We start from the raw sequence: 21,121 nt of genomic DNA, 5'->3' as shown, positions 1-21,121 counted from the left end.
AATTTTACTTCGCTGAAGTGAAGCCTGTTGGCTCTTATTTTCAGTAAAATACATGCAGTTAACAAATAAGTTCTTTTTTTTTTTTTTGTTGTTGTTGTTTTATTCTGTTACATGTACTATAGAAATTGCACTTGGACTTTTTCAGCTACTTGTTGTTGGTACTGGTAATTAAATTTTCGCTAACATTAGCAATAGAATTTTTTCTTTATTTCTTAACAAATAGCATATATGTCTCAAGTGGGGAACAAGTTGAATAAATTTATATGGAATAAGAGCAAAATTAGTTAAAACATTAAATTTTTTAACTTATGGATCTGAGAGTTGGGTTAGAAATGAAACAGTTGAACAAAGACTAGAGACCACAGATATGAGTTTGAGGAAAATGGGGAGTGAATAGATGGCATCAGTGGCAAAATCATATTTAAAATGAAGACATGAGGAATGAAATTTAATGTTAGCATTCAGAAATGTGTGAGGAGAGCAAATGTCAGGTGTTATGATCACTTAAACAGAATGGAAAAAAGAAAGTTTAGGAGAACAGGTGATAGGAAAAAGCCCCATAGTAAGACCAAGATATAGGTGGACTGATGCAATCAGAAGTACTCGAAGATAGAAATATAAGATCTGATAATATTGGAGTGCTGACATGTGATATACTAATTTGGAGGGAAATTGTTGACACAAGATTAGTCATAATGTAAAGTTAATTATGCAGTCCTGACAAAATAGCTTGTCTCCTTGATACTGTTTAAGTGGCCTTGGCATTTCATTCTATAAGAATTGTTATCCTGTTTAAACCTTTTTTTTTTTTTTATATATGTGTGTGTAACTAACTTTATTCTACACTTATGTAGAATAATGTAAGTAACTTAAAAATTTCTAGGAGAGAATCCTGCCCACAAAAGTCTGTATGCTTGTGATTATTAGTACCATGGATGGGCCAAGAGTTATATAATCCAAAAGCCTTACTCTCAGAGGCCAAACTTGTTTTAAGCCCCAACTCAAAATGATTTGGTTCATACACCTCTTCATGTAGTTAGTCTTACAGACCTTGATTATCCCATGATTGGGTGGTTGGATAAGAGAAGTGAGGGGGATAGAAAAACAATCTCAAGGGCTTCATTTGCATGGACATGGGCATCACTTGGGTGTCCAGCACTTTAAATGAAAAAAGTTCCTTTTTCTCTAGGTATTCCTTGACTTTGAGGATGAATAACAAAGAACCTCAGGAAGAGGTTCTTTGTTATCCAAGCTGTTGCATTACACAGGCAGTATATTGTTACATTCTCTAAGAGCACTTGGGTTCTGCAAGCAGAACCCAAGAGCTCTTAGAAAATTAGGCCAGGCTTTATCATATGGCCTGCTGCATTGCTGCAAACTAGTAGCATAATCCAGTCTCATGCCATTAGAACACCTCATGATTAAATCCTGGGGCCTTCTTCTGTTCAGTAACTATATAGGTGTGCTGAGGCATCTTCTTCCAGAATAATGCTGATTCATTGTCATTGAAAACTTGTTCAGGTTTATATCCCTTCTCCTTGACAAGATTCTTGAGTTGTGTAGAATAGGCCTTAGAACACCTCATGATCAGTTGAAGTAGCCTCACCTGTAATCTTGTGCTGTTGTTTGATCCAAATAAACAGTGCATTCTCCATTTTTGACATCACTTTATCACATACATAAGCTGCATATTTAGTAATAAGACTTTCACCAGTTTACACCACCTCTCCAATCTCGGTTTCTTGTTTCCTTATGCATCGTGTGGTACTTTCATTGATACAAAACATGCGACCAATGGTTGTATGTGACCCCTTCTTGATATTTATCTATAATTGGCATTTTTCTCATTTAATGTCATCACACTTTCTTAGTCCTTTTAGGCTAGATACACTTCTTTTAGAACCCATGGGTATTCACATAAGCACATTAATATTTTAGGTACAAATAGCCTTGTGTGCATTTGTACCTAAACGTCATCCTACTCAGTGGCATTCACTGTGAGATTGAATATATATGATTTGGGGGTTACCACAAGTTTTAACATCATATTAAAAATGAGGATATTAGTGAAGAACTTGACATTATTAGCATCCAGGAATGTGTTAGCAGAGCTAATCTCAGGTGGTATGGTCACTTAATCAGAATGGAATAGAAAAGATTAGCAAAAAAAGTGTTCTCTGTCAGGTTAGCAGGAAAAAGACCCAGAGGAAGACCAAGATATAGGTGGATTGATACAGTAAAATGCGCTTTAGAAGACAGAAATATAAGATCTGATAATGTTGGAGTCTTGACAAATAATAGATTGATTTTTAGGAAAATTGTCGATAGGAAGGTAGTAATTATTATTATTACTGGCAACTCCAAGGAGTCCATAGACTCATCGAGGGAGGCCCTAACATCATGTCAAGAACAACTATTCAACATTTACAGTCGTGGGCACCCACAACAGACTCTGGCAGCTTATTCTACTCATTCACCACTCTCCAAGTAAAAAACATAGCTCTAGCACCCTTGCTAACCACATTCTTGCTCAGCTTCCATGTATGGCCCCCTAGTCCTCCCACCACCAGTCCTATTCTCAAAAATATCTTCTGAAATAATCTTATAGAAACCCTTCAGTAATTTGAATGTCTCAATTATATCACCCCTTTTCCACCTATGACCCAATTTCTGTAACCCACAAATCTTCAACCTGTTCTCATAAGGTTCATTCCATAGCCCTGCTATCATCTTGGTCAATCGTCTCTGGATCCTCTCCACCTCCTCCCCATCAAGAAGAAACCCTGTCGCCCATATCTGGGCACAGTAGTATAGGCGGGGTCTTATCAAAGCTCGATACAGAGGAACAATAGCCTTTGTCTCTGCTTTTTAAAGTATTTTTCAGCAATCAAGTGATTTGATGAGCTGATTTAGCCACTTTTGCGATGTTCCCCCTAAACTATAACTCCCTGTCCACCAACACTCCCAAATCTCTGGCCTTGTCAGTCTCCTGGAGTACAGTTCCACCAATGTGATATATTCGTGGAACTGCTGCTAATCTTTTCACCCCAAAATGCATAACCTTACATTTTGCCACATTAAATTAACATCCATTCTCCTTAGCCCAGACCTCCAATCTATCCAAATCATCCTGCAAAATTTTATACATCTTCTGCATTCACTATTGCCCTACCCAACTTTGCATCATCAGCAAACAAATGAACTGTTCCTCTCAGATCCTACCCTATATCGTTAATGAACAAATTAAACAGCAGTGGTCCAAGAACAGAACCCTGCGGCACACCACTAGTCACAGGCCGTCTTTTGGATGCTACGCCTGAGTAAACTACTCTCTGATATCTCTCCATCAACCACCCTCCTATCCATCTCACCAATCCTATATCCAGTGGGCTCTTATATTTATCGTTCGATGCAAAATGCCTTGCATAAAGCTGGGTAATTTCTCCACAAAGCATGAGCCGTTTGTAAATTGCAAGCTGCCTATCGTGGTCCAAACACACGGCCGATCTTTAAAATTTCGATACTGAGGTCTTTTGCAATTGTATTTAATTCTTGGATTTTTTGGTGATTGATGATAAGAAGCATATAATTTATCCATAAATATTTTTAAATGATTTATTTCTTTAATGTTTTTTTATCGAATCGTCTAATGCTAAGTGTAAACGATGAGTGCAATGCCAAATCACAACGTTGGGAAATTTCCTAAAACAGCACAGCCTTAGAAGTTTGATTGCAACACCTGATTTGTTTCCTAACATTACACTAGCTCCATCAGAACAAAATGCAATGAAATGATTTTTTATATAGTTATCAGAAAATCCATGTGAATTTGAAGTAGCAATTATAGTAGCATGTATAAATTTCACAGTGGTATTTTCTAGTTCTACGAGATTATTAAACAAGAAGAACAAGGAGCTTGCAAATTTGAGAAAAATTTAACAAAGGACTCGTGCGAACTCCTTACAGCTCACCACTGCCTATATCCGTCCTCATATGTTACAGTTTACTGATTAGAATTCCATGTGGTATCCTGTCAAAGGCCTTAGCAAGGTCCAGTAGAATCACTGTAAACCCATTGTCCTTATCCAGTTCAGCTGTCACTGTGTTATAAAACGTGAGCAAGTTACTGAGGCATGATCTGCCCTTCGCAAAACCATGCTGTCCTCCCATACAGTATCCCATTTTCATCTATCCAATCCTGTATTTTCCTCTCGACTATTTTCTCCAAGACCTTGACAATGATTCCTGATATGCTGATCGGTCGGTAATTTACAACAGCAGTCTTGGAGCCTCCTTTATCCAGTTGAAATATTTCCCCCCCCCCTTTCCACCCCCTTGGGACTAACCCAGACCCGAGACTCAAACAAAATGGTCAAGGGCACCGACAATTCTTTAGCCGCTTCATGTACGACCTGAGCTGGTATACCATTCAATCCCACAGATGTATTGACATTGAGGTTTTGTACCCTTGCGACTAACCCAGACCCGAGACTCAAACAAAATGGTCAAGGGTACCGACAGTTCTTTAGCCACTTCACGTACGACTTGAGCTGGTATGCCATCCAATCCCACAGATGTATTGACATTGAGGTTTTGTAATAGACTATTCACCTCCACTTCATTCACCACAATTCCCATACAAGCTGTTGGTTCTTTCATTCCTGCAATGTCACCACCTGGATGATATACTCTTGCAAAGTGCTTGCTCAGTAATTCCACTATATCGACTGATTCGGTTACTTCCCTACCATCAGCATTCTTTAAAATCATTCTGCCGTATACATTTTTTCTTTTACTTGCAACATATCGAAAGAACTGTTTGGGATTCTCTTTAGCCTGCATGGCTCATGATATTCATAATCTGCTTTTGCTTTTCTTACCACGTTCGTTACCCTTCTGGCCTGCGCTTAATACCGTTCATGTGCCTGCCGGTCACCTTTCTCCTTAAATTCCCTCCCCAGTTGTTTCTTTTTTTTGCAGCTCAAGCTTAATGGTGTTATTCATCCATTTAACCCCTACTTGATTTATTATTTGGACTCTAGGTATACAGTCAGCCATGATGTAAGTTCTTCATGTAGTACTATCATAATATCCTGTACACCTCTTGAGGGTACATGTCAGGAATTTGATGATGAAATATCGAAATTTCCTACATGAGTTTTCAGTTTTTATTCTTATTAGTATGCTAACTCAATTTTAAAACAGATACATTTTTATTCTTAAGTTCACTATTCACCCAAATTTACTGAATTTGGTGAACACTTACTAGTTAATTTTTTGTATGTGATATCTTATTCTGTTTTCATAGATGACAGGGTCACAGGAGATGTTACCTAAGCTTACGTCACTAACAACCTCCAGAAATTAAACAGGTCTGCTACAGTGTCACTTGCTATAAATCACTTTGACTAAGTGTGGTGACAATTTTATAACTCCTAATTTCAATTGGGCTTCTCTGCTAGTAGTTCAGTTTATTTTATTTTTAGGTGCTGTTTGTTTGTCTGTTTATATTGACAAACGAATGTGGATATCTTAATACCTCGAAAGAAAAAAATTATTGAAAGAAAAATTGATGCATTGAATTTGAATGAATATGAATAACTATTTTGCTTGTGCAGCGTTATTTCAACACTTATTGCAGCATAATGAGGTAATTATCGAAATTTCTTAAAAAGATAAAACTAATTTTTCATATTGGTTGATTGCTTACACTGTCAGTAAGTTGCAATGAAGATTTTAAATGCAATTGAATTTTCAGACTAAATTGACAGCAAAATACTTTGTGATAGCGGTAGGTGGAAGACCCAAGTATCCAAATAATGTTCCAGGAGCTAAGGAATATGGCATTACAAGTGATGATATATTTTTTCTCTCAAGACCTCCTGGAAAAACGTAAGTTTGGTTTACTGCTTCAAAATTCTTACGACATATGTTAGCTAAATTTATTTTAATGTTAAGAAATGATTAAAATTTATTTTTAATAAATTCATGTAGAAAGTGGCATATAAAGTTATTGGACATTTTCAAAACATAGATGTCTCGTCTACTTGACAAAGTGTCACAACTTTGTCAAGTTATGGTAGAAGAAAATTTTCTATCCCATCTGAAAAAAAAAATTATAATTGGTTTCCTCTATAGAGAAAAACATGCATAATTTCTTTGTTTCTAAATGCATGTCATACATATTTGCTTTGGGAAAATAGGGATCTTGATATTTAGTAGGTAAACCATAACACCAAATTCAACATTTGTGGTTGTTCGTATTCCCTAAAATGTGGAATGCTACTTTTTGTGAAAATTGTCCTTAACATATTTTCAGCATGTGAAAAGGAAATTGTCTTTTTCACATACATGGAGTGAATTCAAAGTGGGATTGTGTATTAATTTCAGCTGCATGTTGAACAATCAACAGCACAGCCTTATACTACAGTCTATTTTGAAGAGATGGAGAAACTGCAACTCCAAATTCGCACAGTAAATGACTTCTTAAAAATGTCTCATGAACTTGTTCAAGGATTTCTTGAAAACTTCTTGTATCATGATTTCTAAACATTACTAATTGTGGATATTCTATACCCAACTGTCATTTATGATGGGGGAGGGAATTCCTTTTAAGAAAATTAAGTTACTATAGCCAGTTAAGATTTGTTGATTGAATGATTTATGGACAGCAAGGACAGTGTCGAAGCAAACATTAAAACAGTACAGAAAGTAATAATTAATAGTAATAAGGTGATAAATTAGTAAATAGTATGTACTGTACAAAAAGCAAATTTTAAAAAATATATATAAATTAAGCAATTCAGTCTATCTACACAAAAATATAATTCATAATCATATGTGTTTAAATAAATTAATTCTTTTTAAAAAGTTAAAACACATAATGTAATTTTGCTGAGTCTGATAACATCTACCTGGGTGTATGACTCATCTAGATGAGTAAAATTTTTATTGATCTCTCATCAATTCAGCACAATCAAACATTAAAATTAAGGGCCTTCGTTTTGTACAACAGTTGTAAAACCCCACAAAGCACTGGATGTAGATTATCACAGAGATGAGATGGCCTGTAAAAACTCAATGAGTGCATAAATTATGCACTTTTGGTAGCATTTTTCTTTTATATGCACAAGTGCAAACTGAATGTCATGCAACTCTGCTGTATAATTACTGCAGTTATTATTATTATTATTATTATTCGGTCCTCCATGGAGTTAAAAGACTTATCGTGGGAGGTCCTTCCTAGGAAACACAAATATCATACCACTCATTGAACTCATTGACCGTTCTTGCTCTCACCACTCTATCAGGCAATGCATTCCACGGTTCAACCATGCAAAGAAACCACTCTTCATCCTCTTGCTCACAGCTTCCTTTTGCAACTTCCAGGGATGGCCCCTTGTCATCGCTCCTTCCCACTGTTCCACTAAGTGAAAGAACTCCTCAGTGTCAACTCTGTAACTACCTCTCAACAGTTTAAAAGTCTCAATCATATCACCTCTCCTTCTTCTATCTTCCAAACTCTGCAGTCCACATTCCCTCAGCCGATCCTCATAACTAACATAGTACAGTCCTGAAACCATTTTTGTTATCCACCTCTGTACTCTTTCCACAGTTAATTTATCCCCTTCAAATCCTGGTGACCAAATTTGAGAACAATAGTCTAAGTGTGGTGTGATCAAGGTCTTATACAATGGAATGATAACTCTTTTATCTGTGCAGGTCAGTGTCCTTCTCAGTATTGCAGCAATCCTCTGGGTTACCTTCACCACCTTTGCAATATGTTCCTTGAATTTCAGCTTTCTATCAATCATCACTCCCAGATCTTTTGTCTCCCCCACCTCCTCCAGCACAGCTCCTCCAATCAAGTATGCAGCCTCCCATCGATGTATCCCAAACTCCAAGACTTTATATTTTGCTGCATTAAACCGGTACCCCCATTAATTCACCCATCTGTCTAGTTTATTCAAATCCTCTTGCAGGGCTGCCCATCTGCACTATTATTAATAATCTTTCCCAGCTTCACATCATCATCTGCAAACAATTGAATATCTCCTTGCAATCCATTGACAATGTCATTGATATTAAACAATATCAATGAAGGTTAAACAATACAGGTCCCACTAATGAGTCCTTGGGGACCCCACTTGTAACCTTCTGCTTCCTTGATACTGCCTCACCATACACAACTCTGATACCTATCAGACAGCCAATCCTGAATCCAGTTGACTAACTCGAATATCGGCTTATCATGTGGCACCCTGTCAAATGCCTTTGCAAAATCCAAAAAAATGACAGTATATACCTTTCCCTCATCAACTGCTCTTGTCACTTTATTATAAAAGGCAATCATATTACTAAAGCAAGAGCACCCCTTAACAAATCCATGTTGACTCTCACAGATAAAATTACCTGCATCTGCCCAATGCTGTATATGGTCCCTCATTAATTTCTCCAAGATCTTAACAACTACTGATGAAACACAAACTGGCCTATAGTTAGACACATCCAATCTGCTGCTGTCCTTATGCACTATCTTATCTTCCTTCCATTCCTTGGGTACCTTTCCCGTAGCCAGATTTTCATTGAAAAGCCAGGTCAACGGAGCTGGTTCTCAAAACCCATGATGAAATACCATCCAGTCCTACAGCTTTACTGACATCCAGGGTACTCAGTATTTGGAACATATTCTCATCTTGCACCTCTAAACCTCGAACCTGCCCTATCCCCTCTAGTATTAAAACTTACTTTTCCAGGATGAAATACTCCAATAAAGTGTTTATTGAACAACTCCACTATGTCCTCTACATCAGTCACTCTATTCTCATTTTTATCCCACAATGTCATTTTTCCACAATCATTTCTCCTCCTACTGGCCACATAGCTAAAAAATTCCTTAGGATTATCTTTGGATCTTAGTGCCAGTCTCTTCTTATATTCCAGTTTTGCCTTCCTTACCATATTAGTCACTGTCCTGGCCTGAGTCTTATATTCTTCATGCATCTGCTCTCCACCTCTCTCCTTATATCTCTTCCATAACCTCTTTTTCATGTGCAGTTCCTGTTTGTCATCCACTTTACATCAAATTGTGTCCTCTTCTTCACTCATGGAATACAGCTTACTATTTCTGCCAACAAATATTCCTTCACAATTTCCCAAACTAATGATATCCTGGCCTTCCAATTCTGCCCTCCATGGAACTGCCCCAAGTTGATATCTAAGACTATTATAATCACCTGCCTTATAATTACACATATATTCCCTTTTGTTTTGATACTCCTGCATGTCTATTCATCTTCCAAGTCAAAACCACATGGTCACTCTCTTGAACAGAGGGGGGGGGGGTAAGAGATGTCATCCCAGTTATCAGCTCTTCTGATATATACATACATACATCTTCAAGGCCCACTCTTCCTAATTAGGTTGTGGGGGCAAAAGCTGCAAGAGGAGCTTCCAATGGTCACGATCCTCTGCCACCAAGCTCAGGTGTTCTGGTGGGATTCCCAAACGTGTCCACCCAAGGTTTTGGATATAGTCTATCCAGCGAGTCCTTGGCCTTCCACATGGCCTCCCACCCTCTGGCTTGGCAAAGAGTGCCTGCTGAAGGAGCCTCTCTTGTGGCATTCTGACCAGGTGCCCGTACCAGCATAACTGTGATCTCTCAACATGGAGAAGCAGCGGTCGAGTATTGAGGGTTTCCCGAATTGCAAAGCTTCTGACTCTGTCGAGTTTTGTCATCCCCGCAACCCCTCTAAGGAACCTCATTTCAGCCACTTGGATTCGTGTCTCCATTCTTTCGGTCATTACCCAACTCTCATGACCATAGGTGAGGATGGGGACATAGACTGTATTGAAGACAGCCAGCTTTGCCTTCTGGCTTAACTCCCGCTTCAATACTACCAAACGGCCAAGCTCCCGCAGTATTGAGCTTGCTAAGCCAATTCGAGTATCTAGCTCTACATCCCATTTTCCATCATTCGTGAATTTGGACCCAAGGTATTTAAACTTCTCCACCTGTCTCATTGGGACTCCACTTACATTTAGAGTGCACTGGGATGGTTGTCTTGAGACCACAAATGTTTCAGTTTTGGCCACACTGATCTTCATTCCGGCATCTGCACAAACAGCTACAAACCTATCCAGGGTCCACTGGAGGTCATCTGTGGAAGAGCTAAGCAGAACTAGGTCATCTGCAAAAAGCAGACGTCCAATTTTTTTCCCATAACAATCATTCTTCTTGCACTTGCCAAGCTCAACTGCCTAAACATCTCCTGCTCCCCACCCTCTGTGCTCCTTGGCTTGTAACAACATCCCACTAAATATCCTGTCTTGTCCACCTCTACCTCATACCATATGCTTTCAAAACCGTTAGTGTTACTGCCTTCCAAAGCCATCACTCGTAGAGGTCATAAGTCATCACTTATCATAAGCAGCACTCCACCACCATGTTTTCCCTTCCCCTGCTGAAAAATGCTGTACCCTGCTTCTTCTATTCCTGTTATTATATCATCTTCTGTCAACCACGTTGCAGAGATCCCAATAATCTTTGGCCAGGCTGATGCAATCAGCAACATCAATTAATCTCCTTTATTCGGGATACTCCTGGCATTAGTATAAAGCATAAAAACATCACTGCTTCTATACCTATCATTATCTCCTCCAGACTCCACTGAACTCAGTATTACCATATCGTCCCCCTTCCTCCAATCACTCATTCCCACAAGAGGCCACCCCTGTAAAGTCAATGTTAAGTCATCGATTTCATGGTATATACCTTTAAGAGATGTTGAGGCCACTATGACAACGTTACATGATTAAAGTTTATATTATTATTAATCGGCTATCAACAATTTTTCTCCAGATTAGTTTATTATTTATGAGCTCTCCAATATTGTTATATCTAGCATTTCTTGCTTCTATGGCACTTCTTTCTGAATCAATCCACCTAGACCTAGGTCTTCCTCTGCTTTTTTTTTTTTTTTTTAATTTTTTTATTTTGGCATCAAATGCCTGTTTTTCTAAGCTTTCCTCACCTATTCTATTTAAGTGGCCATACCAACTTAGATTATCTCTGCTCATACATTCTTGAATGCTAACAATGTAAAGATTGTAATATCTTCATTTTTAATATGACTCTGCCATTGATGACATCAGTTCACTTCACTAACTTTTCTCAGAACTCTTACTTGCTCTCTAGTCTGATCAAGTATTTTATTTCTAATCCATCTTTCATATCCATAACTTAAAACTGGTTTGAACACTGTCTTGTATACTGCTAGTTTGGTTTTGGCTAATTTCTCTCTTATTCCATATAAATTTATTCAACTGGCTCCCAGCTTTGCTTATTCTGTTGTCTATTTCCAAATTTAATTTGCCATCTTGACTAAAAACTTCCTGAATAGTGAAGTATTTCACTTGTTCACCATGGAGAATGCAGCTGAAGATTTTTATGTTCCTGCCTATTTTCATACTTTTGGTTGTTTTATTGCTGATTTTCATGCCAAATTACAGTTATTTTTCAGTTTAGTTAGGGAATTCTGGAAAGTTGCACTGGATGTGTTTAGGAGTACATCATCATCTGCATGAAGATGCAGATGATGCTAAGTACGATATCTTCAATTCTAATATCAGGTTTAATACGGCTTTCTTTCGTAATGTGCATCCTTGTCTTATCCTTGATTTTACACCAAACCATCTTCCTGTATTTCTTTTAATTGTAACTGTTGACAACTTGCTCTATATAATGTTCCATTTACCCAATATAATTGTAGCATTTTGGAAAGCTTTTCTCTGGGCTTCTTGTCGTATGCCTTTATCAGATCTACAAAATTTAAATACAGATACTTGTCATATTCCCATGATTTCTCAATTATTTGTTGTAAAGTGAAAATCTGATCCTGACAACCTCTATTCAGCCTGAACCCAGCTTGTTCTTCTCCAGGTTTCTCTTCCACAATTTTTCTCAGTCTCTTCTCAAGTCATACCTGAGAGGAGTATTTGAGGGCCTGGTCAGAAATTTGACTTCCTGACCAGGCCCTAAGAATTATATGGTATAGCTATTTCAAAACTTTTATACCTCCATATCTGAGCATTTCTGGTCAAATATAATCCATTCTATTTCCACATTTTAAGTTTTTGATGATCTTTTTGGCCTGAAGTATGTATGCGAGAGAGCACGCACTCTCTCTCTCTCTCTCTCATTTCTTTTGAAAATTTTCTACCACTGTTCTGTCGCTGCCTGTTTTGTTTCGCAGTCACTTATAGTAATCACTTCAGACATCCAGAATATCCTTATTTTCAGTTTTCATGTCACCTTTATCATCTTTGATTCCTTTTACAGCTCTCTTTCCTCCATTTCTAAGCTTTTTGAATAGCCTCCAGATTATTTATTTGAAGTCTTCCCATAACTTTTGTTTAGCTTTAGCTGCTTTTACACATAGTTTAGCTCTCTGTATTCTTTTAGGGCATATGCTGATTTACTTGCTTGGAACTTTCTGCATGATTTCTTCTTATCCCAGACAGCCTTCTTTAACATCACGTCCACCATGGTATACTTATTTTTCTATCCACACATACCAAAAGGACGTATGGAAGTTTTATGTGTTTTTATGTGTTATTCAACCTCTCGGTGAACAGAAAAGAGACTAATCCAAGTAGGATGCTTTGCAAGAGAGTATTTTTAGGGCATAGTTAAGATACAACTGTTTTAGGTGATTAATAGAGCCAGTTTGTTTGCTTTAACATAAAGACTTTGAGTTGGCAGTGTGCAAAAGGCATCAGTAGCTACCATATGACATGATGATAGATAGGATCCAACTATTGGACAGTATTCTACCTTGCAGAACCATAGAGTTGAGACCCATAATCCAGCTTTGAATGTATAAGCCCATAATAAATACAATGCAATGAATCTCGATCCACATCACATTCAGTAGAGGATAGATTGCAAAGGAAATTTGATGCTTTTTTTTTTTTTTTGCATTTGTCCCTAAGTTGATGAATGTGAGTTTTTTTGTTCCAAGAACTTGGTCTCTTGTGCTACTGGAATAATATTTTGTCCCATTTTTAACTAAGGATGTGGGTGAGGAGTGCATTTTTGGCAGAAGTGTATACAGACAGTTTTTTTCTGCTAAAAAATTGAACTTATTACTGAGAGTCCATGCAGAGACATGGTTAGTTGTAGTTAGCTTTTGTAATGACAGTAATTGGTGAAGTCATCGATGTAAAGAGCATTGCTTAGTGTGGGAGGAAGCCCTTCAGTGATTGAATTAATTCTGATAGCAAAGAGTGTAACACTTACGACAGAACCTTGAGGAACCCCTTGATGATATGACTGAGATAACATGCTTCCCACTTGGACTTGGAAGACTTGACTTAACAGAAAGTTTTTAATAAAAATAGGAAGGTACCCCTCAGACTAAGATTAAAGAGGTATTTTAATGTACCCTATCTCCATGCTCTGTCATAAGCTTATTCCAAACCAAAGAACACTAAAACTGGATGTTCTCATTTTAGGAAAGCATATTTTATGCATGTTTCTAAACAAAACAAATGGCCCAATGTCAATTGGTGTCTAGGAAAACCACATTGTGGACTTGAAAAAAAGTTTGTTGCTTTCTAAAAACCAGAGAGTTTTGCATTTATCACTTTTTCCAATATCTTGCAAAGACAGCTGGTAAAAGCAATATGTCAATAATTGTTTGCTTGTGTTGTATCCTTTCCAAGTCTTGGGATGGCAATGACAATGGACTTATGCCAAGAATCAAGAAACGCTTTAATTATTCTATTGTATAGTAAGAGAAGGAGATCCATGGAAGATTATGGAAGATGTTTTATCATCTCATAATGGATGTTAACAGGACCTACTGCACTGGCATGACAGAGTAGAAGAGCTCTTTTTAGTTCTCCTTAATGAAGGACTGATTGCTCTGCTCTAGCACGTTGGTAGAAAGTTTAGCAGCTGTTTCTCTTGTGCTCTTTCAGTATTAAAAATTCAGAATGATAGAAGCTGTTCCTGAGATTCTATCAAAATTATTTCAAAGTGTCTGCAGTAGCTTTATGTTTAACAACAAATGCATCCATAATTATGTTCCAAGATAGACAACCGGTGCTTTCTATATCTACATTTCATTTTCCAGATTTTATTCCGCACAATTTTTGCTCTAGTTGTTTCATTAATCGATGATGTAAATTGAATCCAAGATGGTTTTTGACTCTGACATCTCACATAATGTGCTTTGGCTGGAGGCACATAAAAAGACTGTTGGATTTGATGTGGTTGGGTATCTACAAAATATACTCCATATTCTGTCTAGATTTTTTTTTGGTTGCTTGACATTCTGGATTCCATCACTGGAATTTTGACTTTTGAAGTGTACAATACAATCTGTGATGTACTTCACTCCTTCATTGATAGGTGTTTGGCTGACTGTTTCAGTATTAAATTTTGCAAGATGGGAAAAAGTATTCCACTCAGCCTGGTCCATTTTTCACATAGTCATCTGTGTAGGAGAACATGGTTCTGTGAAGACAGTTCAAATAACAGGAAAATGATCATTTCCATAGATGTTCTCTTCATCATCCCAAATGATCATTGAAAAGATGTCAGGGAAGTAGAACGTAAATGGGTAGGCATATACAAAAATGTATTAATTTTATTATTAAGAAGAGAGAGGTCACAGTTGTCGAGCATTCTCTTAATGATATGACCTTGTCCATTTGCGTTGGCACTATCCAAAGAGTGTTGTGTCCATTAAAGTCATCCACAAGACGCATGGTTGAGGAAATTGCAATATAAGATTATCAATTGCAATTTCATTTAACTCACAAGCTGGTGGTAAATAAATGGAACATACTGTAATAAGAAATCTCACAGATATATGAATTGCTACTGTTCCAGTGTTGTATTAAGCTGGACATAATAAATTTAGTTTAATCCTTTATCCAAGTGTGAGCAAACAAAGTTTGCACCTGAAAGTATCTTCAGGACTGGGGTAAGGTGGTACAACACCAGGGCACTCCTTGCAAAGGTGGAGCAAGATACCAACACTCCTATCTCAGTATCTCCCATAATGCAAAACACATCTCCTTGCGGATATGTCTAATGTTATGCATTAAGGGAAGGGCCACTACCCAGACTAGTTTCGACCTTTATTGAGGTCTTTCAGTGGGAGCCAGGCCCAAGTGGAGATACCAGCCAGAAGTATTAGCAAGATCATCTCTACCTATAGGAGTTGCCAAATGGTGTGCCACCTTTTTAATAAATTACTCTGGATTTAGAGAAAGATGTTGAAAGTTTATTTTTCACTTGGTTAGAATATAATAAATTTAGTTTAATCCTTTATCCAAGTGTGAGCAAACAAAGTTTGCGGCGCAACAAGTTTGCGCCTGAAAACTTTGTTTTCAGGCGCAAGCTTGGTTTGCTCCACCATGAGCTGGACCCTCTCAAGTTCTGTCCTCATGAACAACAATAAAATGCCTTAAGGTTGGATCCTCACTGGGTTTTAAATATGTTTCCTTCAGACAGAAACAGAAAGGTTTGTGTTTCTGCAGCAAAATAATCAACTTTTTCTCTTGTTTTTGGATTTGTAAGCTTGTCCAATTTCCTAGATGTTGAGAGCTTACCTTTGTCAATCTTATATTTATCTATTGATTTAGGGAAGTATGAAGCCAATTCCATCTCATATGGAAAAATGCTTAATATGTCATCTGATGTGTCAGGATTATTTGGTGAGTTTAGCTTACTTTCAGTGGATTGAGAAGTATCCATTATTTTTATGGATGTATCTGGTGGTTTATCTTTAGCTGAGATCCTTGCCTTAATTTTAATGACAAGTGAAATGGGCTAATTTTTGGAGTTGTTTCAGAAATGAGTTCATAGGTGGAATGACTGATGAATTCCACAGAGAAGCACTCATGATCATAAAGTTCATGTATGGAGAAATTCTAAGATGGTGGAATAAACCGATGGGTTTGAGTTGCTGTTGATAATATATTTTTAATTGTCACCTTTTCAGCATAAGAAGATTTCAGGATGGGTGTGGTAGTGGTGGCAGCTAGCTTCCTCTTTGCATCCTGATGTGATATATTTTGTTATTTTTATTTTTTGTATTTCTTTTTCATCCTTCCACCTCTGGCATGTATGGGAATAAGCTGGATGATCTCCCTGACAGTTGACACATTTGGCTTTCTTTGCAGATCAAGATTTATTATTGTGCTGTTTACTATCACATTGCACACAGGTGGAAGAGCCATGGCAAGCAGTTTGGGCATGCCCGCATTTCTGATATTTAAAGCATCTCAGTGGATGAAGGATATACAGCCTAAAAAGGACAGTTAAGATACCATATATTTACAGATGTTGGAAGTTTAGATGTATCAGAAGTAAGGATAATGTTCCTGGTTGTAATGAAGTGAACATCTCTACATATCAGATCCCATTCTGATATCATTCCTCTAGAAGAGTTTAGTGATTTATGAGGTGTTACTGTAATTGATATTCCACCCATTGCTGTTGCACTGTGTAATTTTTTTGAGTGTTGCTGACATGATGTTTCCACAAAGATATCATCAGATCATAGTTTTTTAACTGTTCTGAGAGATACTGCCAGTCCATCTAAACCCTTTTGAATAAAGAAGTGGTACCTTTATACTATTATAACATCTTTTGTTTTTACTTCTGCAATCAAGTGATGTATCTGTAGTATCAGTATTTGGTTGGGACTTTGTGAGCACCACTAAAAAATTTGAGGATGAAAAATTCATGCTCAAATATTTTGTTGGTGCCAGAGCTTGCCACCCACCATGGAGCCAATGTGGGCAGGGAGCATTGACTGCACTCCAGAGAGGAATGCCATGGCTACCCCAGATGCTATACCAGCACCACAGCAAGCTTTGTTCACTAAGCCTGGACCATTGGGTGGGAGACTTACTACAACACCGTTGACTCTCGCAGGTAAGTTGACTAGTTGATTGATCTAGCCAGGCCATCCAGGATTGCTCATCTTGTGGAAGCAGAGGCCAAAATAATCCAAGATTGCCAGGCTTCCCTCTTTCTGGATGTCAATAGTTTGCACTGCACAGCAAACACAGCAGTAAGGCAGGATAGTGTATAAGAAGAAGAATGAAAAGAGCCAGTACCATCACTGCTAGGTCTCCTCCACCACCAACAGGTGCCCCACAAAGAGAGCTAATTAAGAAAATCTTAATCTTGGAGTCTGTTAGAATATCCAGAACATGCCCAACCTGAATGAATATAGTTATTTAGAATGCTAGTTAAGTGTGTTCTTCTTGGTAGCTTATGATTTCCAGTTACCAAAGGTTTCAGCGATTGTGTATTCTAATGTTAACAGTGATTTTGAAGAAGTGAGCTAAAGTTGTTGCATCTTCCCTTAATACATTAGGTTCACTGACCTATCACTACCAAGTAAAAAGAACATATCACCAGCTCAAAAAGAACATATCACCAGGTACCTTTTTCTTTTTAACTAAGCTGCATGCTTAGCAGCCTCTTGTGTGTGGGTTTCTCTCACCCTCTCTCTCTCTCTCTCTCTCTCTCTCACACACACACACACACACACACACACACACACACACACACACACACACACACACACAACACTTGTGTCCAAAAGCTAAGGACAAACTATATTTTTACCTGTATATGGAAAAATTTTCATGACAGCAGCCATATGTGGACATAAATTTATTGCTGGCATACTAATATATTATATTACACAAAAAATGTGTTGTATGGCAAAAGTAACACATTTTCTAAGGACGTAGTTAAGGAATTAATGTACAATGCTTACAGAAAACTATGTGGAGAGACATTTGAGTATATGTGCAGATCTCACAATGTCGTACCATGCTTAGCACCAAGTGATTCAGGAGTTCTTGAGACAAACTGGCCTACTCCTCCTTCAGAGCAAGGATAAAGCCTTGTTTGTTTTCAGGAGAGGAATTTCAAGCAGCAGTGCATCTCCCTACTGCATCCCAAATGAGTTCTGTGGGGTTGAGAACTGGGGCGCATGCTGGCCAATAGATTCAATAATATAGTCAGTCTCCAGAAGCATCTCCACTGCTTATGTATGATGTGGTGTGGCATTGTCATCCATAAAAATGAATTCTTTGACTACAGCACCATGGAACAATCGAACATGACATCGAAGAATTTCATTGCAATATCGTTCACCAGTCATAGTCCCTTTTTTCCAGCACTTGTAGCTCAGTGTATCCATTAAGCAAATTGCCTCTCCACTCCATGACCCCATGCACTGCTATATCTATCCCCTTTCGAGAACATTCTTGCGATGGTAAGCAGATCTTTCCTACCAGATCAAATGTCATCTAGAATCAAAGGAAAGACTAAATAACTCTCATCTGTAAAGAGTACATTAGTCTATTGGTGTCTTGTCCAATTTTTATGGATATAAAACTATTGAAAATGTGCTCTAAGATGAGCTGTGGATAAAGTGATGCAGGTATAGGCTTACTTGTTGCAAATTTGCCACAATTTGTCAAAATATTCATGTACCCATGCTTGAATGGATCTGCCTTGCAAGCTGACCTGCTGTGGTGCATCAATTACGTTTTGCTGCTATAACCAAAAATCTGTCTTCACACTGTGTAGTAGAGCAAGGGAACCTGTTAACAAACATCTGGAACACACACCATTGGTTCGAAATGCTGCCCACAGCCTGGATACAATGCTATGTGAGATTCCAAACTCTGGCAATATAAAATAATTCTGCAGCCTTCTTCAAGTTTTCCAATAGTTCTTCCCTGCATGAAATCATCTCGTGATGGTTTTTGAGACATTACATCCAAATTTGCAACTTGATTCCTTCATGAAAAGAGCTCCCTTAAAACTCAATTTGCTTAGTGCAGCCTTTTGCCTTCTATTTGCTGAGTGCTACCATGTGATTTGAAAATTTGAATATGTAGCCACTTTCTACTTGAAATCATCAGCTATACAAATTGCCACAAGCTGATTTGTCTCAATTTGCAGTTGTAATCTTCAGAAATAGTGTTCGTTCTTAGGTTTTTGGACACCAGTGTATATGTACAGGGCTCCAGAAATCCACTTGCCATAGGCAAGTTATCAGAGATAAGCGGTAAGTCAGTTTTCTGTCTTGTTCTAAATGCATTCGAAATACATTATTTTCTTTGCATACTTGACACTTTTTGTCATTTATATCCAGAGAGTTGGGAATAAAAATTCTGGATCTGAAATCCTTAATTTGAATACTACAGCATTCCCTTTTAAAGAATCACAAAAACACTTGTAATTTTGGTTGCTGGTTTTAGAGAAAACTGGCAAGCAAATCATCATTAAGGTTCAGAACTTTTTCTTTTCAATACGAAAGACTAATGAACAGTCATTAAAAACTTAACCTACCCAACTTCTTTCTCCAATAGTTGTTCTGTTATCATTGTCATAAAATAATTGATAATGTTTTTTTTTCTGTGTGAAAGACTTCATAAATATTCACTATCAAGTTCCAAAAATCCTCTTTCTCTCATAACAGTATTAGTGTTCTTTTTACTCCATGCATGCACCACTATGCATCACACTTTCTGATTTTGTTTGTCAGGATTCAAGAAAAATTAGCCATCATTACATGTTGTGGTTACAGTAACTCTCACGCATGATGTGTGTAAGAACACCAGTTTTTCATCGCAAAACAAGTAAATTTTTTTTTCTTATTATGAACAAATTTAAATTAAATTACAGTTATCATTTCCAGTAAATAAATTTTTAATCAAATTAATGCATTCATATAGTTCAATATTAATCTTCCACACATATACAGTATGCACAACATATTTAATAGACAATTATTATTTAAAAAAAAAAATAGTTGAAATTTCATAGAATATAATTCATTAACAAAATAAACTGGTAAAACAAAAATTGGCATGATCCAATTAAACACTGTAATACATCTATACGTCATATTCTTTCAAAACCTTTATTGCGTAAGTAGTGTGCAGTCATAATATAGTGTTGTTCTAAGCTTATTTTCACAGCTCACAACATGAAGTAGCTTAGTGTAATTAAATGCCTTAGTAACGCTTAAGGGCTCACTTTAGTGAGTACAGAAGTGGAAAACCTGAGGTATCTGATGCTGCACTATACCTAACTTCACATAATATCCATCTGTTATATTATTTATAGACTGTTCCCTACCTTTCTTTCTTTTATTCTTACTCCTTACCCCAATCCTATTAGAGTATTTGAGGGCTAGGGGTGAACCTTTCCTGTACTTTGTTCTTCTCGTGCGGTGGAGTCTGCCATCTCTCTCACCATGCCCAGCTAATGCTAAGAAGGCAAATGCAACAGAGAGAAACAATTGAGAAATATGCTATGTGGTCAGCTCAAAAAAAAATAATCTACCTCCTAACATTGATCATAAGGACTCTTCTTAAACCAGGAAAGACCAAATTAATGGAGAAAGAGCTAAAGAGGATCAAGTGGATATAATAGGTATATTGTTAAAACACACTGGCTAGGATATGGTGTGGTAAATTTGAAAAATGGAGAACTGCTTTACTCAGGAAGAGGAGATAAACGTCCACAGAGAGGGAGTCACAATATTAAGTCAGTAATTGTTTGCATAACTCCATCTTAGCCCTAGAACCACATGGTCCAAGAATTATAACAATTAGATTAAAAGGAAAAGAAAAAAGGATTTTTTTTTTTTTTTAATTATCCAGATTTCTGCTCCAGATCAGTCACGTGAAGATGGTGAATTAGATACTTTCTACCAGCAACTACAAGACCTCATTGGCAAAACAAACAAGAATGACATCCTAATACTAGTGGGAGTCTTCAATGCCAAAGATGTGATGGACAAATTTGGGATGGATAAGAGAAACAAAAGGTGAAAGACTGCTGGAATTCTGTAAACATAACAATCTATTCATCTTAAACACCGTGTTTTTCCATAAACCACCACAGAAATACACATGGACATCTCCAGTTGGTATGATTAAAAATAACTGGAAATCATGAATCCAAAATGTAAGAACACTGAAGAAAGCAGATTTTGATCATGAATTACTAGCTGCAAAAATTAAGTTGAAATTTAAAAATAGCAAGCCAAAGACCCTAAGCAAT

At 37.3% G+C, this 21,121-nt stretch overlaps 1 protein-coding gene across 1 annotated transcript in view; it reads left to right on the top strand.

Moving 5' to 3' along the window:
* LOC150107148 (thioredoxin reductase 2, mitochondrial-like) overlaps window positions 1-21,121 on the top strand; it is a 187,839-nt gene that overhangs the window by 48,335 nt on the left and 118,383 nt on the right. The window contains exon 6 of the mRNA XM_090391030.1: window positions 5,759-5,892. Coding sequence (XP_090247156.1) covers window positions 5,759-5,892 — 134 coding nt within the window. The remainder of the gene's footprint in view (window positions 1-5,758; window positions 5,893-21,121) is intronic.

Source organism: Typopeltis vanoorti, chromosome 4 (genome assembly GCF_054136105.1).
Source record: "Typopeltis vanoorti isolate ZY-2024b chromosome 4, IOZ_Tvanoo_1.0, whole genome shotgun sequence".
NCBI classification, from domain to species: domain Eukaryota; kingdom Metazoa; phylum Arthropoda; class Arachnida; order Uropygi; family Thelyphonidae; genus Typopeltis; species Typopeltis vanoorti.
This window is presented reverse-complemented; position numbering and strand designations above follow the sequence as displayed.